At 54.1% G+C, this 25879-nt stretch overlaps 1 protein-coding gene across 8 annotated transcripts in view; it reads right to left on the reverse strand.

The window, feature by feature from the left end:
• The window catches only part of EHMT1 (euchromatic histone lysine methyltransferase 1), a 146452-nt gene that overhangs the window by 59118 nt on the left and 61455 nt on the right, over nt 1–25879 (reverse strand). For 4 of the 8 annotated variants that reach the window (XM_081237344.1, XM_081237349.1, XM_081237348.1 and 1 more), the window contains exons 2-6: nt 17710–17776; nt 13210–13760; nt 5995–6175; nt 2549–2706; nt 2180–2368 (exon numbers count right to left, since the gene is read on the reverse strand). In XM_081237344.1, the coding sequence (XP_081093470.1) occupies nt 2180–2368; nt 2549–2706; nt 5995–6175; nt 13210–13760; nt 17710–17776 (1146 nt within the window). The remainder of the gene's footprint in view (nt 1–2179; nt 2369–2548; nt 2707–5994; nt 6176–13209; nt 13761–17709; nt 17777–25879) is intronic. The other 4 variants (XM_081237347.1, XM_081237345.1, XM_081237346.1 and 1 more) reach the window with 4 other exon arrangements.

The following is a 25879-nucleotide window of genomic DNA, read 5'->3' on the forward strand; positions in this document are numbered from 1 at the left end:
AAATCACCATTCAAAATACCACCGCAAGAATTAGGAGACTGCTTCCTTCCTACACGAAAGGGAAAAAATAATAAAAGATGGAAGAGAAAAAAATAGCAAATGATATCTTAAATCATTTCAAAATTTCCTTTAAATCTCTAATGTTAGCGTTTTCTACCAATTTATTTTTGAAAAATTATATCTTAATATCTGGGCCAACATTTAAAATTTTGCCCCAAAACCTGCTAAAAAATAGAACTGGCATAAATGGCTAATATGAATCTGAAATTTAAGCAACACTAAGAAAAAACACGGCCCAAACTCCAGAAGCTGAAAGAAAATGCTTTACACATGTCAAAGGCTGTACCCACAGGGCTGATGCAAAGTGCAAAAAGCTAATCAACAAAATCATACACTTCAAACAAGTCACTGTTGCAGCAAACTCACTGGAACGTCTCTGCCCACCCTTAGTTTCAGAATAACTCGTAAGGTGTAATGGTCCATCTTAAAGATGCTCCAACGCTTTCTCAGACAAGTCTGATACGTGGACAGCAAACCCACAGCTCCACACGTCTGCCTGACTCTCAGCCACAGTTTCGCCTCCGTGTCTAACTCACCCCTCCCCCAACCAGAAGGGCCCCAACAGCAACAGCTGCTCTGCTCAGGTCTGCGCCCGGCACCCCTGGGCCCCCTGAATCACTGAAACCGTACAAGCCCCGTGTCCCTGTCATGTTGCGGCAAAGATAGAAATGAGGGTCTTTTCTTTTCTGACAAACAAGGAAAATAAGGGAGCCATGGGCAGGCTATGGAAACAACATAAACTGGCCTGAAAGAGTTAATCAATCCTAGCTTTTCTCTTTTTTTTTTTTTCCCCTTGGCTGCATTGGGTCTATCATTGCTGCACGCAGGCTTTCTCTAGATGTGGCGAGCGGGGGCTACTCTTCGTTGCGGTGCGCGGGCTTCTCATTGCGGTGGCTTCTCTTGTTGTGGAGCACGGGCTCTAGGGCATGCGGACTTCAGGAGTTGTGGTTCATGGGCTTCAGTAGTTGTGGCTCACGGGCTCTAGAGTGCAGGCTCAGTAGTTGTGGCGCACGGGCTTAGTTGCTCCGCGGCACATGGGATCTTCCCAGACCAGGGCTCGAACCCGTGTCCCCTACACTGGCAGGCAGATTCTTAAGCACTGAGCCACCAGGGAAATCCCAACGCTAGTTTTATTTTAACTGTTACTAATCTGTAGTGTCTGTAACTAGACTTATCCTTCACAAAGCTAACCTCTAACACTCTTGACACTATGTGAATTACATCCTGTACTCCCCTGTAGGAAATCAGCCCTTGTAGCGTTCTGCATTTTAGAAAGAAGGTCACAGCCAATAACCCAGCCGATAACAAACGGACCCAATTACCGGGCTGCCTGACACCAGTGGTGACTGTTTTGAAATAATGCAAGAAGAAGAAAAATTCAAGACCTTCATTACTTTGATCCTTATCACCTATCCCCAGACTGCAAGCTCCATCTATAAGACCTCTCCTGATTCCCCGGGGAGGGGAGGCACAGTTCTTGAGGCACTAGCCTGCTGTGTTCCCTTTTTGCCTGGTAAAGAATAAAGCTATTATTTCTTTTCCTCCAAAACTCTGTCTCCGTATTTCTGTTCGGCACCGGTGCACAGAGAACCAAGATAAGGTATCACCACCCCCAGACGGTGCCAAGCCTTCAGGGCCAGCACACCGCCAACCCCGAGCTCGTCCTGGGTGGACCCGGATGAAGCGTCCATAACGAGGACACGCCAGCACATGTACCACCCCACAGGCCTGTCAGCAGCCCTGGGCGCTCACCCCACCGGGAGGACAGAGGCCTCGCCTGCAGAAGGACCACACCAGTGCCGGGTGACTGGGACACCGTGCCAAGGCCAAGGGCAAGCCGTACTGGCACCTGGTCAGCCACGGTTAGCAGTTTGGGTTATTAATGGTATTATTCCCGTCACTCCCAAGCCTAAAAATGCTCAAGCCGTTTACTTCCATGAACGCTGCACAGGAAGACAAACACTTCTCTGATGAAAATAAACTACCTAAAAATTCAAGAGAAATAAAATACAAGAATCCCAGCCAGAAGTAAACAGGGGGCTTTATTAAGGCCCAGAAGCGCCCAGCCACCACCCCCACCCCCGCCAGGACCGAGGTCTGCAGTGTGCGTCCCGCCCACCTTCTGGCTGCGGTCAGGCTCCAGCGCACCGTCCTTGGAGGCCCTGCTGCCCTCGGCAGGGAACGCGGTGGCTGGCTGGGCGCCCTGGTCCTCGTCCTCCTCCAGCTCCTCCGAGTCGTCCTCCTCAGAGTCCATGTCCAGGCTCTCCCCGTTCACATGGAGGGAGCCGTCACCCAGGTCCTTCTCACCCTGGAACACGGCAGAAGCCCACGTCAGGACCCCGCCAACTCCTCCGGGCAAGGCCCACGGGGCGGGGCGGGGGAGGGGGGTGGCTACTGTGCCGGAAGATGAGAGCCCGGGGCAGGGGTGGGGCCCCCCCCCCGGAGCAGAGATGGAGGGCAGCCCCCGCAGCCCGGCCCGCAGCCTTACCTTGGAGCCCACCGTGGAATGAGTTATGCTCTTAAACATCTCAATCACCGTCCTCTGTTTTAACACTTTGGTCTTTTTCTTAGGAACCAGGCTATAGGTTCCCATTCTTCGTTTTTTCTTCCGAGATACTGCAGCTGCTAAAACAAAAGGCAAGCAAGCTAAAAAAAAAAAAAAAAGTCAAAAGGGACGAGAGAAGAAAAGAAATGCCATTCAAATGTTTTTAGAGGTAGGTGACAGTTCACAAACTCTGATCACCAAAATCATTTGCACTCACGACAGTGTCTTAAGTTGCACAGAGAAAGCTGAACACCCATCACGGATACAGGATTTGTTCACAAGGAGACACCGAGCTGTACGGAGGGCAAACGTGAGCACCCCCTCCCAAGCAGGCAGCACGACACCGGGAGACCCACAAGCCATCAGGAGCGGGCCCTGGAGCACCTGGACAGCCTCTGAGCAGGGCTCTCCGAGGCACTGAGAAGGAAGGGCCTCCTCCAGACGCCCTCCTACTCATGTGTCCAGAGGGTCCACCGCTGACGTGCGGCCACTGAAGAGTGGCCTTACACCACTGTCACCTGGACCCTCCATCCTCACTCAGCACTTCACGGACCAAGGGGAAGAATACTGGAAACAACGGCCCAGCGAGCTATCCCTGCACCCAAGGGCCAGGGAGGGAGAGGCCTGGGAGCAAGGTCTCCTGACAAGCGCAGCAGTGGAGGGGTTACCGAGCAGGGGCTTGGGGGCTCGTGGCCCCTGACGCCATTCTGGGCAAAGCAGCCCCAGGTTTACTGCTTTGACAGAATGAGGATCTCTGTAATGTTTTATTTTTGTAAAAAGTTCCAGGGTATTAAAAAAAAATCTGAAAACCACTGCTTTAACACGGAGGAACTCCACGAAAGGGCTGAAAGAAATACCTTACGTTTTATTTCTACAAAATGCAGAGAAGGGATATGGGGAGAAAGGACGCACGTCGGCCATGGGCGCCGGGGGTCAGGATGACACCCCCTCGCAGGTGCGTGGTGACGCCAGGACACTGAGGACAATCGCCACGCGGGCCACATGCGTTTACGTGGAAATGCCGTCCGTCCACGCGCTGAATGGAGCACAGGTGAGCTGGCGGAGGTGCCCCCCCAGGAGGAGGCGGGTGGGTTGTGAGCTCCATGCAAACCTGCCATCTCGTCTCCACCCTCGCCGCAGCAGGACGGCAAGAGCAGGCCCTCCGGGGTGGGGTTGTCACCACAGTGACAAGAAGAGATGGCCCGAAAGCGTGCACTTCCTGTGATAGCCTAATGCACCGGCCGGGGGGAAGTGCGGAGGAGGAAGGTTTCAAGAACGAGGCAGGCCGTTCCCGGTCCACAGGGACGCTGTCACACAGGGCCACGTCCCCACGGGCGGGCCCCTGCTCCCCCCGGGGTGGGGACGCTGCAGGCACAGCGAGAGGGGCCTGCCGCCTCCCTGGGGAGCGAGCCGGGCAGCTGCTGCAGGAGCACCAGGCCATTCACGCTGCCCTGAGCCCGCAGGCCCGTCTCCGCCTCCGGCCCTCAGATAAGGAAACAGAGGCAGAGAAGGACCCATGTGGGAAACTGCTAAACACACTCAGCATTTCTGTTTAGAAAACTTGGATTGAACAGATAAGGAAATAATAAAGCTAAAATAGGAACAATCTTAACTTTTATTAAGATAAAAGATCCTTGCGGCTTGCAGGATCTTAGTTTCCTGACAAGGGACTGAACCCACACCCATGGAGTCCTAACCACCGGACTGCCAGGGAATTCCCCAACCTTAACGTTTTAACAGAAGTACCGACTCCTGACATTCCTCGCCAAGCCCTACACACAAGGGTTTAATTCCACAGAGACATGAAACTCTGTCCAGCTTTAACTCTTTGAGACAAGTAATACTGAGTTGAAATAGACCAAAAGTTGGAGGTGGTGGGGAGACAGACTGACCCTGTTTTCTAACCAACCACAGCGCTCCAACAAACAGAACAAGGACTCCCTGGAGACACAGCTGGTCCCAGGACTGGGGAAGGACAAGACGGGCTGGGTCCACCTGGTGTAGCCAGGAAGTCCTCACAAAGTGATGGGGTCACATCGGAGGACTCAGGAGCCAGCCTAAAGGGCAAACTTGGGACAATCTGAACATGACGGTGATGGACTGGAGCCCAGAGACTCACAGAAGGATCCATGAGTTGAGACAGAGGCAAGGCTGAAAAGGGGAGGGCCTTCATTCCAGCAGAAGCTCCACTGGGAAGTAAGGACGGGGCGATGGAACTGGAAGCCATCCTGGGACGACCAGTCTGGGAGTGGGTCCCTAGATGCTCAAGCTGCCAGGTGGGGCTGTGCAACCCTCTAAGCCCCGCCTCCAAAGACACCAAGGACGAGGACCCAAGGACCTGCAGACCCAGCCCTGCCGCAGCAGGACCAACACCCACACCCCACTCCCAGGGGACGCAGCAAGGACACACGGCCCTCGGGGACGGCAGTGACCCGAGCCTGACCCGGGAAGACAGCAGTGCCCCCAGGGGGACGCTCCAGATGTCAAGACGCACACTAAGGGACTGCAGGAAGCCGGCCAGAAATGCCTCCTGCGACGACTGACTGGCAAAGGCGAGTGGGGCCTGAGGCCTGGACGACACGTCACATGGGGGGCCCTTCCAGGCTCTGACACTACAGCGACTGCCCGAGAGGGCGCCACGCATGACAGGGACGCGCCCAGGGCCCCATGTCTGCAACTTCCACGCACGTTCAGAAGTAAACGTTACACGCTGGGCGGGAGAAGGATATGCGACTGTGCACGGGGTGGAATGGGGGGAGGGGGACGGGGGACGCCACAGGCATCCTCTGCAGAACCTCTGGTCTGAAATTACTGAGAAGCAACAAGAGTTCTGAAAGTCCTGAGGAAGACAGGCCCCAACCAGCACATTACCACCCCAGAGCAGCCCCTCAGGGGGCCGCCTCCCCCTCGTCTGCGAGTGCTCAGCGATGTGAGCCGGGCCTGGCGGAGAGACCTGTCTGCACTGGAGGGGTCTGCAGCAGAAGCAAGCTCTACGGGCGCGCCTGCCACGGCAGGCTCCCTGGGGGCCGCTCACCAGCTCCCCCCGCTGCGAAAGGCCCCACAAGGCACCCGATGCTCCTCCACGCCCCCAGGTGAGCGTGAGGAGAGGTGGCTCCGGGTGGGAGGGGGCCGCCCCACGGCCACCCGCACCTGAACCACGGTGCCCCTGCAGCACTGAATCCATGAGCTGGGAGGCTCCTCAAATCCAGAGCCCTCCACCCAATCAGACCAAGGCCGCGGACTGTCGGAATGAAAACGATCTTCATCTGGAAGCTGAAAACAAGCGGAGGACCGACACAGCACCGGGTGAGGGTGGAGCGGGGCCCGCGTCCTCTGCCGTGCAGGCTCGGGACACACCCGAGAGCGAGGCGGCGGCAGGTTCCCTTTACCTGTCTGTGCCTTCGTGGTGGCCACGTAGCACTGGTTTTGAGGTAGCGACTGGTGAAGGGGCGGGAAGGGGGGTAAAAGCTGCTGTCGTCCAAAATCCGAGGCGTTTCTGCTCAACTCCTCTTTCGGCTCCTCAGGGTCGCGGGCGTCCCGGCCTTCCCTGGGGTCCTTACTGGCCGCGTGCTTCAAAACAAAGACAACGTGACAATGACGCACAGGCAGGCGGCAATGAAACAGCGTGCCTCTCCCACCAAACCCCTCCCCCGAGAGATGTGCGCCGAGGAGAGCGCGGAAACCCGCTGCCACCAGAGCGCCTGTGACAGGCGCAGGTCGGCGTCAGAGGCCAAGAACAGAGTCTGCATTTCTGCAGGGAAGTAGCAGCGGCTGTGACACGTGCGGCACCCAGAACCAGGACCGTCTCCCACCTGGACCTTTACAGAAAGCCAGCCAGCCTGTGATTTAGGTAATAAGCTATGACGACGTTTGCAAATACCCAGATGGAGCACATTCCAGGTGATCACGGCTACACCGTGCACATCCCCCAAGTGGTTTTCACGCCACAACAGATCATCATGTTACACCTTTAAGACGCTTTTGCTCAGTTTTACCCATTTCCTCAGGGTCTCGGCCTTAGCCTTCTGAGACCACAACAGCCTGTGATGTGGACGTCAAGCCCCTGGCACTGACCAACAGCCCTGTCTTTGCTCCAGACACCACTCAGCACCCCCCACCACTTGCTTCCCCAGAGTCACCTACAGCCTGAGACAGTCTGATCTCAAACCCGACTCCACTGAACCACATTTCGCTGTGCACAAAGTAGGTGTGAGATCCTTCAGTGTACGGGGCAGGGAAGCTGGACAGCCACCTGCAAAAGGAGGGAGGTGGACCTTCACCTTATACCACTGACAGAGATTAACTCAGAACAGATCAAAGACCTAAAATTGTGAAACTCTTAGAAGAAAACAGTGGGAAACTTCATGACATTGGATTTGGCAATGAATCCTTGGATATTACAACAAAAGCACAGGCAACAAAAGAAAAAAGGTAAATTAGACTTTATTAAAATTAAAAATTTCTTATAGGGACTCCCCTGGTGGTGCAGTGGTTAAAAATCCACCTGCCAATGCAGGGGACACAGGTTCGAGCCCTGGTCCGGGAAGATCCCACATGCCGCAGAGCAACTAAGCCCATGCACCACAACTACTGAACCTGCGTTCCAGAGCCCGCAAGCTACAACTACTGAAGCCCGCGCGCCTAGAGCCCGTGCTCCACAACAAGAGAAGCCACCGCAGTGAGAAGCCCGTGCACTGCAACAAAGAGTAGCCCCGGCTCACTGCAACTAGAGAAAGCCCGCGCGCAACAACGAAGACTCAACACAGCCAAAAATAAAAAAATTAAAAATTTCTTATAAATCAAAACCACAATAAAATATCACCTCACACCTGTAAGAATGGCTATCATCAAAAAGACCACAAATAACAAATGTTGGAGAGGGTGTGGAGAAAATAGAACCCTAGTGCACTGCTGGTGGGAATGCAAACTGGTGCAGCCACTATGGAGGTTCCTCAAAAAGTTAAAAATAGAACTACTATATGATCCAGCAATTCCACTCCTGGGTATTTATCCAAAGAATACAAAAACAATAGTTCAAAAAGATAAATGCACCCCTATGTTTACAGTAGCACTATTTATGATAGCCAAGATGTGGAAGCAACCTAAATGCCCGTCAACAGACAAATGGATAAAGAAGATGTGGTGTATTTATACACACACACAATGGAATATTACTCAGCCATAAAAAAGAATGAAACCTTGCTGTTTGTGACAATACGGATGGATCCAGAGGTACTACACTAAATGAAGTAAGTCAGAGAAAAAGACGAATACCATGATTTCACTTATATGTGGAATCTACAAAGCAAATGAACAAACATAACAAAACAGAAACACTCATACATACACAGAATAAACAGTGGGTAGAGAGGTGGGGGAGGACAGACAAAACAGGTGAAGGGGATTAAAAAGTACAAACCATCAGTTATATAACAAGTAAGTCATGGGGATGTAATACAGCATGAAGAATATAGTCAACAATACTGTAATAACTTTGAATGAATGGTGACAGATGGTAACTAGACTATCCCTTTTGTAATATATAAAGATATTGAATCACTATGCTGTATACCTGAAACTAATATATTGTAAGTCTATTAGACGTCCATTAAAAATTTTTTTAATTTCTATGCATCAAAGGACAAAATCAATAGAATGAAACGGCAACCTATAGAATGGGAGACAATATTTGCAAATTATATATCCGATAAAGGAATCATACATAGAATATATAAAGAACTCTACAGCTCAACAACAACAAAAAAGCCCAATTTAAAAATGGGTAAAGCATCTGAATAGATATTTCTCCAAAGAAGACATACAAATGGCCAAAAAGCACATGAAAAGATGCTTAACATCACTGATCATCAGGAAAATGCAACTCAAAACCGCAATGAGACCACCTCACACTCCTGGGATGGCTACTATCAAACCAACAGAAAACAAGTGCTGGTGAAGGTATGGAGACACTGGGGCCTCGGTGCACTGCTGGGGGGAAGGTAAAATGGCGCAGATTCTGTGGACAAGAGTGTGGAGCTTCCTCAAGAAGTAAACAGAATTATCCTATGGGCCTGCAATCCCACTTCCGGGTACACTCTGAAGAATCAAAAGCAGGGACTCCAAGAGCTCTTTGTACAACTGTGTTCACAGCAGCATCATTCACGACAGACAAGGGGTGGAGGCAAGTGCCCACTGATGGATGATGGATAAACCAAATGTACATGTGTGTGTACGAACACGCATGCAATGGAATATTATCCGGCCTTAAAAAGGAAGGAAGTTTTGACACAGGCTACATTGTCTCGAGGACACTGTGCTGAGTTAAACAGGCCAGACACAAAAGGACAAATCCTCGTATGAGGGGCCAAGCGTAGGCAATCTGAGACAGAAAGGAGAAGTTGGGGCCCGGGGCTGGGAGTGGGGAAGGGGAGTGAGTGTTTAATGGGGACAGAGCGTCAGTCTGGGGAGACGGGAAAGTCCTGGGGAGAATGGTGGCGACGGCCGTACAACAATGTGAATGTGCTTAATGCCCCTGAGCTGGATACTCAAAAATGGTTAGAATGGTAAATTCTACGTTATGCATATTTTAATACAGTGTCCGCATCTCCGGGAGTCGACATCGGGGAGATGCCAACAGGCCTGCCAGGGGCAGCCCTGGACTCGGCTTCTCCCAGCAGGACCCATGCTCAGCCCTTTGGCTCCTCTGCCAGGCTCCCTGCCTGGGCCCCACACGCAGCTCCTCCTCACAGCGCAGGCCGAGGCCTCCTCCGTGGTGTCCACCGCTAACGTGCCCCGGCACAGACAGCCCTGGTAAAGGTAACCTGTTAGCTGGGTCAATTCTCCAGTCCTTCTCAAATACGCGGGCTTTGTCTCAAGGAGGTCACTGCTTTGGCACGATCGCTCCCTCACTCCTCCCACGAACGACCTCAGAGACCACGCAGCTACCACCTCCACCAGCGCTTGCAAGACAGACGTGACACAGGAGTTTAAAGGATACATGGATGAAGGCAGAAGCTAAATCTGAGAAGGAAACAGCCACATGAGGCTCGTCCTCACTCGGGCACAAAATCCATTCTTTGATTCAAGTTATTGTTTTTGAAAATCTAAAAAACAAAATTAAGAACTGCTGAACTTGAGTGAAGACCCTAAACTCTGTTAGGGCCTTATCATCTGACAAAGCAAACCCCCGAGGCGGAGCGGCTGGCGCCTGACCTCCCGGCGGGGCACCGCAGAGCCCCAGCCGGTCCCCCACGTGGAGAGAGGACCCGCGCCAACACCTACCTGCCACGCGCCCAGGTCACAGCGTGTGACCCAGACGCCCGAGGGCAACCGCGCCTGGCCCCCGCTGGCCTCCCCACGCCAGCGCTCGCTCTGCTCAGTGGCTCTCCCTTCCTCGCCCCAGCCACCGTCGGGCCTGGCCCAACCGGGGCGAGTCCTCACACCCGGTGCCCCCGCTTCTGGGTGCAGCAAACACCCACCTGCACCCCAGCTGCAGGAGGACCCGCCCCACCCAGACTGAGAGTACCCAGCCAGGCCCGCATCTTCTCTCCATCTTCTCTCCAGAACCCAGGGACTACTGGGGGGCCGTGTGGAAGGAGCCAGGGAGAGCGCAGGGACACAGCCACCCAAGGAGAAGCCGGAGGTCCCCGTGAGGCACCTCCAGGAATGAGCACAATTCAGTTAGGGAGACGGGTCTACACTGGCGTGCCAATGCGGGATAAAAGGGTCTCCTTCCAGAGGTTCTCACTTCCTTTGCGTGAACAGTGGCTGAGTCTAACCCTGTGTCGGCACCTTCTGACGGCACAGGCACTGGGTCCGAGAGGCAAACTGGCTCTGCCCTGCCTGGGGACGCGAGGCCACCAGGCTGTGAAAACCCCTGCATTTTTAAACTCTTAAAGGACAATGGATTTCTTGCCATAAGCGTGTAACATTCTTTCTATCATGGGGATGACTGTTATCAAAACGCAATTTTCAATAAAACATGCTTTCCTAAGAAAACTAAATAAGACTAAACTGGGTCTGGGGAGAAGAGAAGCCAGAGGGCAGGAGAGGCCAGGTCTGGACCTGGGCCGGGAGCCAGGAGGGCACCCAATCTCCACGTCTCCAATCCCCTCTTCCGGCAGGGGTCCCAGGAGCAGATGAAGTTTCCAGGGTGTGGAGCAGATGGGCTTGGTCTTCAGGAAATCAGGTTCCAAAGCCTCAAAATCCTTCCCTTTTCTTTCGCTACAAATGACCAGCCTGGGAGTGCTCAGTAATTTCCAACAAAATATGTGTTGCAATTGACTGCATGCTACTACTAATTACGATAACTCCATCCAGAACAAAGCTAACCCTGGGATAAACCTTATGGTCAGAGATATTTCTTGAAACTAAATTTCAGATTGCTTCTTTTTTTTACTCCCTAGAGGGATATAAAAAAATGTTTGAGAATAAAATTCCAGAAGTGGGGATGGAATAAGAGTATAATTTCGAGGAGATAAATAAATAATGTTGTCTGACATGCATTTTAAAATCAATAATGCTGGGCCAAAAAATGGTAGGTAAATAAATAAATGAGCTTCCCCCTAAGCCTCAAATCTAATACAAAAATTAATTCACAACAGGTCATACATTTAAAGTTCACATAAAACTAAAAAACTATGAAAATTAGAGAAAATCTTCAGGATCTAGGGCTGGGTGAAGAGTTCTTAGGCATAACACCAAAAGCACAGTCTTAAAAGAAATAAACTGTGTAAGCTGGACTGCATCAAAATGAAGAACTTCTGCTTTAAGAAAAGCCATAGGGTCTGCAGTAGCGAAAAGATGAAGACCAGCTACAGACCAAGTGAAAATATCTGCAAACCAACACTTGACAACGGTCCATATCCAAAACTCTCAAAGCTCCCAAAATATTTAATTGTAAAGTGGGCAAAAGATATGAAAGACATTTCACCAAAAAGGACATACAGATGGCAAATAAGCACATGAAAAGTTGTTCAACACCATCAGTCTTTAGGCAGGTTCAAACTAAAACCACGACGAGGAATCACAGCTACGACAGAGAAGAGGCAACACCAAACACCCCTCTCGAGGACGCAGAGACAGAAAATGTAGCAGTCTGTGCAGTGCAGTTTGGCAGTTACTTATAAAACTAAATATCCAATTACCACATAACCCTGCAATTGGGCTCCTGGATATTTTACCCAGAGAAACGAGAACTTTCATCCAAACAAAAATGTGTACGTGAACGTCCAGAGTAGCTTTAATGGAACACCCCAAAGATGAAAACCCCCAAATGTCCCTCGATGGGCGAGCGGTTACACACGCAAAACCTGTCGACATGCAAAGGAGGGCCCTGCAGACATAGCCTGGGTGGGGTCAGAGGTGCGGAGTGAGGGAAGAAAGCCCCCGAACTCTGCCATCCCGCGTTTCAGAACACCTGAAACAACACACTTCCAGAGATGGGGGACAGGGTCAGGGACGGCCAGGGTGACCACAGAGGGAGGCTCGCAGTGCTGGGTGGGCACGTAAACCCACACTGTGGTACCCTGGGAGAAACCGGCTGGAGGGGACATGGGCTCTCTCTGTACTATCTGTGCAGCTTCCTGTGAACAATTATTAAAAAGTTTAAGTTTCGGCACGTACATAAAAATACTACGAAAGGCAGAAGTCAGGCCAGGGCTGGCCAGGCCAGGGGCATCAGGGGTCCCACGCTGCGTGGGTAGTGGGCCGCGGCCCAGCTTCCAGCACCCGCCCCGGCTCCACAGTCACAGCAGGCAGGCGACAGCCAGGCAACAGGGAAGCACAGAAACAAAGATGAGCACGCTCCTGGCGGAAAGTCATTTCAGGGGAAAAATCACCCGAACAAGAGGTGCCAAGGCCAGACAGAACCCCCACATGAGGAGACAGGAGCTATAACCAAGACCATGCAAGGGTTATAACTGTCTTTTGAAGGATAAGACAAAGATGTAACTAAGAACACAGGTATTCTTAAAAAACTAATCCGAGACACTGGATATGAAAAATATAACTGTCAAACTGAAAACATCAACATGTGGAATGACCAGCAAGACCTAAGTGCTGGGTCTTAAGGGACAAATGAGGGAGCTGGAGCAGAGGGGAGCTCCAGGGAGCGAAGCCGTGCAGATCCTTCTAGAGCTGGAGAAACACACGGGTTAGGCCGCGGGGCCCCTGGGGAAGGGTCCGACCCGCACCAGCAGCACCAGCACAAGCAATGCCAGGCATCTGACTGCACACCCGGACTTCGTGCAGGAAGCGGGGAGCAAACCACGCCCTGTGTCTGCAGCGCGTCACTCCCAGGCCCCAGCCGCCCTCCCGCCTACTCACTCCCCAGAGAGACAGGCGGGTGCTGTCTCCCAAGCCAGTAACTCCCCAAAGCAGACGAGGAGCTCCCGGTGAGCCCAGGCACCTGTGAGGAGAAGCCCAGAAAGCAGGCTGCCGGGTCACGCTCGGGAACCCTACAAGGCCCGCAGGCAACCGTGGCTGACGACCCCACCACTTCCCGGCCTCTCCCATCCACGCACAGAAGTCCACTTGCCATCCACACACGAAACAAAAGAGGAGACAGACAGGAGAGTGGCCCCACCCCGACAGGGACGCGTTACCAGGCCCGGGATGGACTTCGGCATGGTCTTCCGAGCCCTGTGGACCTTGACATCAGCGCCCGGGGCCTTCTTGTCCTCTGTGTCCTTGCTGCCCTCCCCGGGCTTGGCTGGCATGGCAGCCGGCGGCTGGGGAAAAGCGCCAGGAGTCCTCCCTTTGCCAGCCCCGCCAGGGAGGGTCTTCGCAGCATGACCGGGCAGGGAGGAGGCCAGGGCGCCAGCCACCCGCAGCGGTGGCTCAGACAGGGGGGCCTTGCCGAGGAAGTAGCCGTTGCTCCCGACAACGGGAGTCTGAGTGAAGCCGTCGGCTCGGATGTGGTTCTGCTTCCCCACCTCAGTGTCTCTGTCCAAAATCCCATTTTCCGCTATCCGGGCCACCGGCCCGGCTCCTTCCTGCGGGCTGACTCTCGTGCTCTCCTGAGTGTGCTTCACAGCGGCCGGGTGGCCGTTGGCATCGCTCTTGTCGCAGGACCCGTTGGTTTCCCCGTCTGCAGCCACATGGGCCTCCCCTCCCTGCTGCTCTGCCGAGCCTTCATCAGCAGCCATAGGTGACCCTGCGGACAGAGGAGAAGAGTCAGTGGCTGCCCCGCCTGCAACCCCAACACGAGAGCCCCCACTGCCCTGCTTACACAAAACTGTCTGAAGAAAAACCACTTTATTTCATAGACAAACATTTGAGTTCAGACGGATTAAATACAAAGTATGTCGCAGACACTATCTCAACAGTGAGTCAGTTAAGGGGGGAATGACCCCATCCCCAGCAGGGCGGTCTGCACCCCGCCCCTAGCGAGGTGTGGGCGGGACGTGGTCCTTGAAACAAACACCCGGCTCCTCCAGTGAATTCTTAAAAGACTTCCAACACATTATGCAGGATTTACATACCCTCCAGGAACAAATTCACCGCAGGAAAACAAGACTGGGTAGGATTCAGAGACGGGAAGCAAGGCCTCGGGAGCAGCTTCCCAAAAACAGACGTAAAAAAAACAGGGCGAGTTCTCAGTCTGTCAGCCAGAAGCCTCCTTACAAACCCCTGGTCTCTGAAGCGCGTCTCCTCCACAACTTGATAAACAAGAAACACACTTCCCACCAGCAGATCGACACACGCGGAGCCTCACTACAGACCCCAGCAGAAAGCTCACAGTTACAGAGCTGGGTGCAGAGGGGCTGTGGTCACGTCCAAGACCCCACCACCCATCGCCCCTGTACCCCTGTTTACAGCACATCACCTGCCATGACTCCATCACTACTGTACTGGCCCCTGGAAGGAGAGGTCCATGTTCACTACTGTACCCTGAGCACAGAAACACGAGTGCAGTAAGTACTGTCTGAATGAATAAACAGCTATTAATTTTTTTTAAAACCCTTGGCAAAACAGAATAGGTGAAAACCTACTCAACTTGGACAAGGCCGCATGCCAATCTGCAGCAAAGATACACTTATTCAGAAATGTTGCATGAATTCCACGTAAGATCAGAAACATCAGGACAACCATTAACACCACAAAGGTTCACACAAGAGTGGGGTCCCAGAGGACCCCACGGGAGAGAGAAACGAGGAGCAAGGCCTGGCGACAAGGGTTGGGCTCTCCTGCACACCTGGTCCGTCAGCAAGTCAAACACGAGTGCAGCAAGGCTGCCAAATCTGAAATCAAGTACAAACACCAAAGGCATTTTTCTACGTTGCCCTTAACTTTTGAGAAAACATAAGAAAAAAAAAAAAGATAGTATTCACAAAAAAGCAGGGAAACTATAAAGGATATAAGACTTCAACCAAGATCATGCAAAGTCTCTGCAGAGAAAAAAAATTTTAATAGAAGTATCTCACGACCTTGAATGTGATGGCAAAAATACAAGATGCAAGTCGCCTCAAACTGACTCTCTAAGTTCAATGATACCCTAATCAAAATTCCAATCAGTGTATTGAGGAACTCCATAACCTTATTCTAAAATGTGCAGGGAAAATAAATTTTCACAAACAGCAAAGTAAATAGTGAAAAAGCACAGCAAAGGAAGGGGAAATGGGCCTCTCCCAACACAAAGGAGGACGGGGATGCGGACAGTCACAGGGCGTCGAGCACAGCCACCCGGGGGTGGCTCAGAAAGGCAAGCTCCTAGGACAAATGCATCTCAACTTGCAAAAGAATAAAGTTGGACCCTTACCTCACACCATATACAAAAAATAACTGAAAACGTTTCCAAGATCTAACTATAAGAAGAAAACATAGGCATAAATCTTTATGATCTTCTATGAAGCAATGGTTTCTTAGATGCTGTAACAAAACCACAAGCAACCAAAGAAAAACAGATAAGTTGGACTTTATTTTGTGCTTCAAAGGATACCATCAAGAAAGTGACAAGACAACCCATAGATTGGAAGAGAGTATTTGCAAATCACGCATCTGATAAGGAACTTGTACCTAAAATATATTTTTAAAAACCTCTGACAATGCATTAATAAAAATCAACAACCAATTTTAAAAACGGGCAAAGGATGTGAATTGACACTTCTCCAAAGAAGATACAAAAATGGCTAATAAGCACATGAAAAAAAATGCTCAGCATCGCCTGCCAGTAAGGAAATACACATCAAAACCACAACAAGATACCACTTTGCACCCACTAGGACAGCTGTAAGCAAAAAGAAGGTGCCCACGAGTGTTGCCGGGAGCCACCCTTGCTGACGGTGGCCGTGGACGTGGTGCAGCTGCTGCAGGAATCAGTCTGGAGTTTCCTTGAAAGGAGGGCCCAGGCCTGGGCTCAGGGGCCATGTGCAGAGGAGACTGGCACCTGGCATCACTCATCCACAACTTCTTTTAGAAAAGGGCCCAGGAGGGCAGACAGGGTGGGAGCCCAAGGAAGGGAACATTTCAAGGAACAGGGAGGAGGACAGCGCCAGAAGGAAAACGCTGAGGCAGGTCTTCAGAGGTCCCACCACTGTGAGCAAAGAGACAGGCAGGACAGCGTGCGGGGCAGCTCCGGGAGGGAAGCGCCCCAGGGCCAGCCGGGGTGCAGCAGAGAGGGGCCGGTGGGCCGGATGAGGCACCCTGAGGTGCAGGGTGAGGGCAGAAAGCAGGGCAGGGCCACGGCCTTCGGTCCAAGCTGGGCCGTCTGGAGAAGATGCCCCAGGGAGAGAGAGGGTGAGGCTGGAAACAGCCCTGGGAAGCCAGGCAGGCAGCTGCCCAACCCCCACCCCACCCAGCTCCCTGAGCCCCAACAGCTCTACTAGAACCTGAAGCATTTTGGTCACATGCTAAGTGACACACTCACAGGTAAGACGGTCCTGCCCTGTGGACTGGGCTGCTGGGTCCCTTATCTCAAGCAAGGCTGCCCTGCCACCAGCCCCAAGCCGGGGGCCCATACTCTGCCTTCACCCACCGTCATCCTCGGGTGTGCACGGGGCGGTCACAAAAGCAGAGGACCCCGTGGATGTGAAAAGGTGTCAGAGCAGCATGTGGGCGCACCAGGGAGGCAGGGCCGCGGCAGTTCCCGTCGTGGGGGCCGCACCACAGCTCGGGGAAGACACAAAAATTGGCTGCCGGCCTAGGGCACAAGGTAGTCCCTGCCACCAGGCTACTCGAGGTCTCGTCCTGGGAGGCTCAGGGCCGCCCGCACCGAGCTCACAGGTCTACCCAGAACACTGGGGCACAGGCCTCCGTCTCCCTGCAGCACCTGGAAAGGCGGGGCCCTCGCCTCCCACTGCTGCACACATGGCAACCTCTCCAGACTGGCCTCCGCCACCCATGGGCCACTGTATGTGTGTCTTCAGAGGATGCAGGGCCGGATGGGCGTCTGACAGCCCGGGTAAGCTTGCCTGACCTAGGCCCCGAGCCAGCCTCTTCCCCACCCAGCTGAGAAGCGGGTAGACATCGTCCAGGGACCAGGCTGGGGCGGTGGCGCGGGTGTGCGGCCGGGACCAGGCGGCAATCGCCGTCACAAGGGGCAGGAGCGCGGTGCGGGCGGGTTTCCTCCCATGTCAGTGGGGACAGCGCCACACCACCGGCCAGCAGGACGACACTGAGACACGCTTCTCGTCCGCACGGTCCTGCTGCTCGCACAGGAGGCCCCGAACAGACACGGCCAGGCGGACACCAGCATCTGAGGCTCCCAGGCGCCGGCCTCATGGTATCCAGCCAGGACGCTGCTCTCCAAAGGGGCCTGGCTGGCACCCCCAGGCAGCTTGGGTGGGACAGTGGGGTTTACCTGTCATGGTCTGTCCCAGAGCCAGCACCTCCCAGCCCGACTCCGGGCCCGCCCCTCCAAAAGCTCCCCTATGTACCAGCCCCTTGCCAGCCTCCCTCTACCTCCTGGCACCTCCGCGGCAGCTTCCACACCCCAAGACCTGGTGCGGCCGCCCCCCTGCTGGCCTCACGGCGCCCTGAGGACCAGGACGCACAGGGCCTTCACCCTCCCAGAGGACCATGAGCCCGGGACCCCACAGGAGGAGGCCACATGGCAGGCCTGGCCGAGGAGGGGTGGCCAGGCAAGGGGCCCCGGGCGCCCTTACCTTCACTCGGCAGCTCGGCTCCCAGGCCACAGTCCTGCTTGGTCTCCCCCTTCGCCGGAACCGCCTGCTAAAGAGAAATAAACGTCAGCCGGGCGCCGCCAGCAGGACTCCTGTCCGTGGGCATCGCATCCAAACCAAAACTAAACCACCAAGGACAGGACGGACAGGGAACCTCAAGCCAGTGGAAAATGCTCTTGACACCGTCTCTTCGGGAGGAGGACCAGTCAACCACAGTCCCAGGAAACCTCTACTTCAACTGTATTGGGGGGATAGTCTTTTAATAACAAGAATGCATGGCTTACATAACTAAAATTGCAAATGTTTTCTCTATTATAGGAATGCTACAATTTATTTCAAAGTGCATTCTGCTGCTGACAACAATTCATCTAAGTATTTCCAATGTCCAACAACCTACAGAAAAGTTAGAGAAATGGCTAAATCAAGAAAATTCAATAAAAACCTGAATCACTAAATATTTGAGTCTACCATACAGAGACATGAATTACACGATGCCTCCTGCAATGGTTTTAAGACAAAGATCTTGCCTTCGGGAATGTGAGAGTCCGGTTAGAGAACGAACAGAAACACACAACACACCCTTAAGTTAGCGGGGTCTCTGCAGGCGTCCGGTCCACAGGGGGAGCAGCTGACGCAGACCCTCTAGGCATCTCGCTTGGACATCCAGAGTCTAGGGGCATAGCTCCCATAACACTTGCGTAACGTTCTGGAATGTCTTCTTCAAGAGACACCACAACATATTCCCGGAACCCTCCTCCTGAGCCTGGCTCCCACTGCTAATTTCACTGGGGTCAGGCAGCTCCCTGGAGCAGTGCCCACCCCCACCCAGACCCCCACCCCCACGGCGCCCTCCTTCCTTGGCACCTCCAGAAGTCCCCACCCACTGACTCCACCACCCCAGGCCTGCGGGCCAAGAAGGGGCACAAGCACAGCCAGCTCCCTCCGGCCACTTCCAGGCTCCACTCTCCTACCTTCCCAGGGCTCCACGTCTGGCCTGACCACTGGTTTGAAACCCAGTGGTTTTCAAAGTGTAAGCTGAGGATCCCTGGGGCCCCTGAGAACTCCTCAGGGGACCTAAGAGGACTTGTTTTTTGAGGCACGTGTGCATGCACACACACACAGGGGTAGGGTCTCACTGGCACTACCCAGTCCTGGCCCCCAGACCACAGCCAACGGCGCCTGGGTGGACATCCACTCCTAGCTGGTCACACAGGGTCCCTTGTTCTAGGAGCTGAGGAGCTCAGTCGTGTACGTGGCCACGTGGATGAAGGCCAGCCACCGTTCCTGAGCACCTGTCGTGTGCCAGGCACCTGCCAGCCCAAGGGGAGGCCTCAGTGGACAGCAGGGTCCAGGCCACAGGGCCAGCTGACAGTGTTTTTTATATCACCAGAGGCCTGTGAACAATAACAGACAAGAGTGACAGAGACCTCTGTGGTCAAAGCCATGTGTGGTCCTTTTCAGAAAAGTCCTCAGAGCCCTGTTCCAGTCGGGGGATAAGAAACAAACACACTAACTGCAGCGAGAGTGTGGGGTGCTGTGACGTTATCAACAGGGGGGCAAGGCTGCAGCGGTGAGGGGTAGCCAGCTGGGGGCTCTTCTCCAGCCCCTCCCAGTGGCCTTGTGTTCATTCCATCCATGGGCCTGGATTAACAGTCCTGCTCTGTTGGCACTGGCCAACTAACTCCCTGCTGCCCCTTCTGCAGTTAGGAAGCTGGAATTTGGTGCCAGGCACTACGGGAAACTCTCGAGGCCTCACAGCCTTCCTCCCAGAAAGAGGGGAGTACTTTCTTATGGAGTCAGACCTGACACATCCCTCCTCATCAAGGAGAAACAAGCCTTCATCGTGGACGGCAAAGCCCAGCCTCTGCTCCCCTCGGCACCCCTCCCACACCCTGATACCAGCCTCTGGCCCCTGGACCCCGCCACCCCTCAGCAGGCCGAGCTCCACCTTCTCAGACAGGCTCACCTGGACCTCGCCTTGTGGCCCCGCTGGTCCCACCACCACCAGGCACACCACCAGCCTGTCTGCCCTGCCAGCACGAGCACTCAGGGTCCAAAGGGGGGAAGCTGTCCTGTCCCCAACCCGTCGGCAGTGCCGGGCAGGAGGAAGGAGCTGAGAAAGAGTGTGGCAGAGAAAAACAGGGTCTTCCTAGGGGACCGGGTGTGGCGCAAGCCTGAGGGGCACTGGAACAGCCCAGACGCACAGTCCACACGTCACGGTGCAGCCACCCTGCTCCTTGCGGGCACCGCCAGTGCCACGTCGGGAAGCCTTGACTGAGGCTGCGGGTGAGCTCGGCCCACGACCAGGGCAAGAAAGACAGAAATCTCCTGAACCCAGATGCTCTGTGAGTTGAACCTATATGTACCTAGCAAGAGGGAACATGGTTTTCGTTGCCTTTTCCAAAGGGCCAGCAACCTACAAAATCGACATCAACCAGGAAAGGATTACAGGTGGAACACGTAGCTCAAACCACTAACAAAACCAGAACCAAACAGAACTGCTGGCAGACACCTGAAACCCCTGCCAGCTCTCCCGCAGGCAGGGGCTGTGACAATCCCGACAGTAAAAGGTGGATGGGTGACCTCAGTCTCTGCTTTGCAAGAAGAGCCTCAACTAACCCCAGAGTGAGCTTGGGATATGGGGACACAACAGGAGGAGGAAAACCTCCAGAGAAGATGCGAGCCAACGGCAGTGCGCACAGCAGAAGCTCTGAGCAGCGCGAGGGCCCCTGGGCGGCACCAGCACAGAATCTCGACTCCCACGTGCCACCTCCACGGAGAGACTGAGGCTCCTGGCAGAGAGGACCAACTCCAGGCAGGGCAGGGGCACAAGAGGAGCTTAGAACCTCGGGTTGTGCCTGAGAACGAAGCACTCAAACTGGCAGGGCGCGTCCAAGAACCAGGACAGACCCAAGGGATGCTCATTCCGGAGTTTGCGACACTTGGAGCATCAGAATGAATAATGACAGGAACAGGAATGGTAAACCAGTGAATAAACACCAGCATTAAATAAATGAATGGATAACAAATAAATCCAACAGGGAAAGCTCCTTATCCTAGATGCCAACAACTGAAGGCAGAGAGAGGGCCGGGAGCTGAAGCCACCATTACAACTCGTGGAGGAAGTTTCGTAAGAAACGGGATCTTACAGAATCTCAAAGTATCTCGCCGCAACACTGTCCTCAAGTACAAAGGGAAGAGCAGTGACCTTCGTGGAGAAACCTGGAGCCTCGCCCATGGGACGGTCACAGACAAAGCGGCAGGTCTCCTGATGGGACGCACCCTAACCCTAACCCTTCCTGCCACCAGGGTTTCCAGAAAGCAACGTGATGTGCCCTTGGAAAAGGAAGACCGAGGAGCTGGAGTCCCCTCAACTCCCCGTCCGGAGTGGGAAAGCACTGTGAAGGGACTACTGTGACAACTGCACGCACAGCGACCGGGCACCGTGTTCACGTGTGATTACCGTGACACCTGTATGCACTGCAGACCAGACGGTTGTGTCAATATCGGATATCTTGATGGTTATGCAGAGAAATGTCCTTGTTTGTAGTAAATAAGAACCTGGACTTAGCTCCGTGCGGGACAGAGGAGACAAGGTGCATGTGTGTGCACACATGGGCACATGTGAAGGACATAACAAGTGGAGTCTGGGTGAAGGGTAGACGGGAGCCACTGTACTAATCTTGCAACTTTTCTGTATGTTTGAAATTATTTCAAATTAAAGTGTTTTAAAAAGGAAACGTTAGGCAAGTCTTCAGACTGGAAGCACGCTGTGCGGCCACGGGGCCCACAGGGTAGGACTGCAATGACGACAGGGCGTCTTGCAGGGAACAGAGAGGCAGCTGCAAGGACCTCCCAGAGGGGAACTGGTCCACGGCAGAGGCGCAGAAGCACAGGCGTGGACCCTGAGGACCCGGGCCCTACCCGGCTCCTCTGTCCCCTTGCACCTTGCCAAGGTCACCTGGCTTCTGCAGCTGCAAGGCAGGGACCACTTGTTCCAGGAGCTGCTTTGAGGACGGTGGACCTGGTGCCTGACGCGGAGCCAGCAGACCCGCAGCCCAGGATACGCGAGGACACAGAACACGCGTGCACTGGGGGCTCCACACACTGCTGCGCCTGCACCCCGTGTCACCGGGAGCCCAGGACTGCGGGCAAACACAAGGGTTCCGGCACTGGCTGTGGGACACAGGTCCGGAGAGAGCAGGAGAACCGAGACATAAAGACAACTAGTGGCGGGGTGGGGGGAACCCCCAAAGGAGCAGCAGGCTGAGGAGCCAGATGGCACAGCTGTTTCCACCTTCAATGAACTATCAACATTTAAAAAGTAGGAGAGCGTACAAAAAATCTGGGTTTCCAGAATCTGAAACAGTGAGGAGCTGTGGCGACACTGGTGGGGTGCCTGGACAGGCTCCCGGGGGGTGCCCCACAGAGTTGGCCTCTTGACACCCGGGGCCAGCACCAAGTCAGATTCCACTTACTCCTGCATGTAGGTACTGACCCTTAGGGTCTAGACCGGAGAAAACGCCCTCCTGCCCAGGCCTGCTTCACTCATCTTAACTCATCCGCCTGCCCCCTGACCTCACTGGCAGCACCTGACTTGAGGCGTCACCTCCCAGGACCTGTCCTGGCCACATTTCTCAGTAATGATGCCATGACCTGTCCCCACCGGGTTGGGCAGTGGGGCCGGGATGTCTGATCCCAGGCCCCTGATTTCCCACCGTCCATCCAGCGCCAGGCAGGGCTGTGCCTCATCTTTACCCTCAGCCCCACGTGGCCGGGCCTCACTGCCTCTCCCAGCCCATCACAGCTGCATCCCAACTGCCAACCACCTACACCCTTCAACCCCCTGAAACAGGAGTTCTCTGGGGTCCCCAAGACCCTTCCAGAGATCAAGACTCTTTTCGTAACACCAGCAGGATCCCACTCACCCGTTTCACAGTACTGACATCTGCACAGATGGTGCAAGGGCAATGCTGTCGGCACCTTAGCAGGAATCAAGAGGGTGGCACCAAACGACACGCTTAGTGACTGAATTCATCCTCACTCTGGGGCCACCGCCCCACAGCAAGGACACCGGGACCGCTGACAACACCTCTGGGCCCCAGGCCCTGACTGGTGACAACGGGTGCCCGGAGACAAGCTGGGCGGGCACAGCCCCCAGGACCCTGTGAACTCAGCGGCAAACCAGCTGCCTCCTGTCACAGCACCAGCCACATGTCCACCCACAAAATTACGGTTCATGACCTTTCCCCCAAAAATGTCTGTTTTAAGAATATTATGGGGCTTCCCTGGTGGCTCAGTGGTTGAGGGTCCACCTGCCGATGCAGGGGACGTGGGTTCGTGACCCGGTCTGGGGGGATCCCACGTGCCGCAGAGCGGCTGGGCCCGTGAGCCATGGCCGCTGGGCCTGCGCATCCGGAGCCTGTGCTCCGCAACGGGAGAGGCCACAGCAGTGAGAGGCCCACGTACAGCCAAAAAAAAAGAATATTATGTAACACACTTTCAAATAATGCCAGACTGGGCCACCATTTTGCTCTGTGTCTACCCGAGTGCATTCAGGAACCCGCTGACGTGCTCACAACACACCAGGCCCTGGGTGAGCATGAGACCCGGCAACAGAGCACCGCCATCTCTGCCTCACTTCTGTCTCCTACTTAAAACCCAAGCACCTCCTCACTCGTTTCTCTGAGTGACTGCTGCTGGTGGCACAGGGTGGAAGAGGAGGGCCGGGGGAGGGGGTGGCACGGGGGAGGAGGGAGGGCAGAGGTCAGGCAGGGGTGGGCAAGGAGGGGCACACCCGAGCGGCTGACACCTGTAGGGCAAGGGACAGTGTGCTGGAGTCAGGGATGCTATGAAGTCTCCAAATGAAGGACACATTAGCTTATCAGATGAATATGAAAAACAAGTACCAAAGAAAAGGAATACTCTCTGGGTCTGAAACTTCTGTACAAGCCTCTACCTGACAAAACCTGCCCTAGGGCTCTGCTCTAACACTTGCTGTGCCTCATTTAAGACACGGGCCCCGCCAGTGGCCAATTTCTCTTGCATAAAAAGGAAGAGCAGCACATATTCATGAAGCTCACAATAAAAAAATGTTATTACTTACCTCAACCCTGTCTAGCCTAGCAGGTTATTCTTTCTCCCTGATCGAAGCAAAACAAAACAATGGGTTAAAACAAAGTTTTGAGGTAATTACTCGACTTCAAATCAAGACCTTTCCATTTACAACCGTCTACCTAGTTGTATGGGAGTGAACCACGTTCATGTGCATGAACAACAGGCCAGCAATTCAAGTTCTCAATTAAGTCAACGTGACCGCAGAGGCACAGAACCCAAAGGCCAGTCTCTCACTCACACACAGACAACAGAATCGACACCAGTGAAGGTCCACCAGTGGCTAACTCGTGTCCCAAAAGCCTGGTCTCTCTCCTGACAGAACTGCCAAGAGAACCATCTAAACTCTCCCCCAGGCCACGTCGCTGACCAAGGTCACTGGCCGGGCGGAGGCCTCCCCAGCCCGGCTTCTCTGAAGGCACAGCCCCCGCCCCACTGCTGGCAGCTCACCCTGGTGGCCCTGCCCGTAGCCCAGAGAGCCGTGGCCCCCGTGGCCTGAGACCCCAACACCCCGCCCTCAGGAAGCCAGGAGGTGAGGGAGTGGGGTCCCCCCTCCAGACGACCTGCCCCACTTCCCATCCCTCCTTCCGCACGGGCCAAACCTGCTCACCCTGCTCGAGTACCACGGCCACCGCCTAAATCACGCGGTTTCAACCGCAAGGCTGGGCCCCATCTCCTCCCCAAGGCCCATGCGTCCCAATGAGGAAGGACCTGTACCTCCTTCACCTCCTCCTTGGAAGACAGACAACCCCAGAGTCAGACCCCACCCGCAAAAGCACCGGGAACCCGGACCAGCGACCTCATCCGTAAACATCAGGCACTCCGTTTTTCAGATGCCACAAACTTGGGCACGACTAAGAATCCACAGCTTGCAGCGGGAACCAGCGGGGGCCATGTGAGCTCACCAGGTGTACACAAGGCACACACGCCGTGTAACTCTCGTCCACTGCACCACCGAGACACGACAATTCCAGAAAAACAGCTCCTTCCAAGGCTTTTTGTCCTCTTTATCCTCAGCACATCTGCCCAAACTCCAGAACATTTCAGGAGCAGGCTTCATATCACACTCCCACACCCAGACTGAAAAAGGGAATCCTCTCAGAGCCTGGGATTTGCAGAGATTCTGGGGCTCCTTTCAGTCAAAGAGCCTTTTACATACAAACTTCTAAATAAAAAGACATTTACAGGGTGAAAGCAGTGAGGAAAAACTGAAGGGAGGTGTGGGGTCCTGAGGGGTGGGGCTACACCCTAGGACACCCCTCTCTTCCCAGAATCAGGAATCTTTACAGTCCTAAACTCAACATTGCGTGTGGGTTTTAGTTCCCGGACCAGGGATCTAACCCAAGCCCCCTGCAGTAGAACCAAGGAGTCTTAACCACTGGACTGCCAAGGAAGTCAGGCTCAACTCTTCTTGAATATGCAAAAACAAAGCGCTCCTGCCTCGAGTGTCCACATTCCTTAAACAGAACAGAAACCATAAGAAAACCCTCTGACTCTGCACCATGTGGCTAAGGTTCTCAAGTCCATCTGTCCACTGGAGAACAGGCCGGTCCCCCTCCAGCCTTGTCCTCCATCAATGCCCTGCAGGCTCAGCCCTGCCAGCTGGTCCTAACCCTCCTCGCGTCCTCACATTCGGTGACCTGCCGTTTTTCACAGTAAAACTGGAGCTGGGACCCATGATGCCAGAACTGCTCACAGTAAGAGTCCCTCCACCAGCCTATCCAGACCCTCATTCGACTTCTTCACCGCCTCTGATAAAATCCCAGTTAGACCCAGCTGAAAGGCACGGGGGCGGGGGTACAAAGTCTGCCCAGGAGGTGGCCAGAATGGCCAGTGAGCGGCAGCGGCAGCACGCCCCTTGGGGAGTGCGACAGCCACACGCTCACTGCGAGCTGGGTCTGACCACCCCTCCCAGAAGAACAAACTCTACCCTTTGGAGCATCAGTTTTCACATCCTAAGGAGCTGATGTGGCTGGAGAAAAAAGAAAGAAAACTTTCCAGTTTGTGAAGTTTTTTCCTTAAATGCAAATTGGCAGAT

The sequence above is a fragment of the Mesoplodon bidens genome, assembly GCF_964165515.1.
Source record: "Mesoplodon bidens genome assembly, chromosome: 6".
Taxonomy (NCBI): Eukaryota; Metazoa; Chordata; class Mammalia; order Artiodactyla; family Ziphiidae; genus Mesoplodon; species Mesoplodon bidens.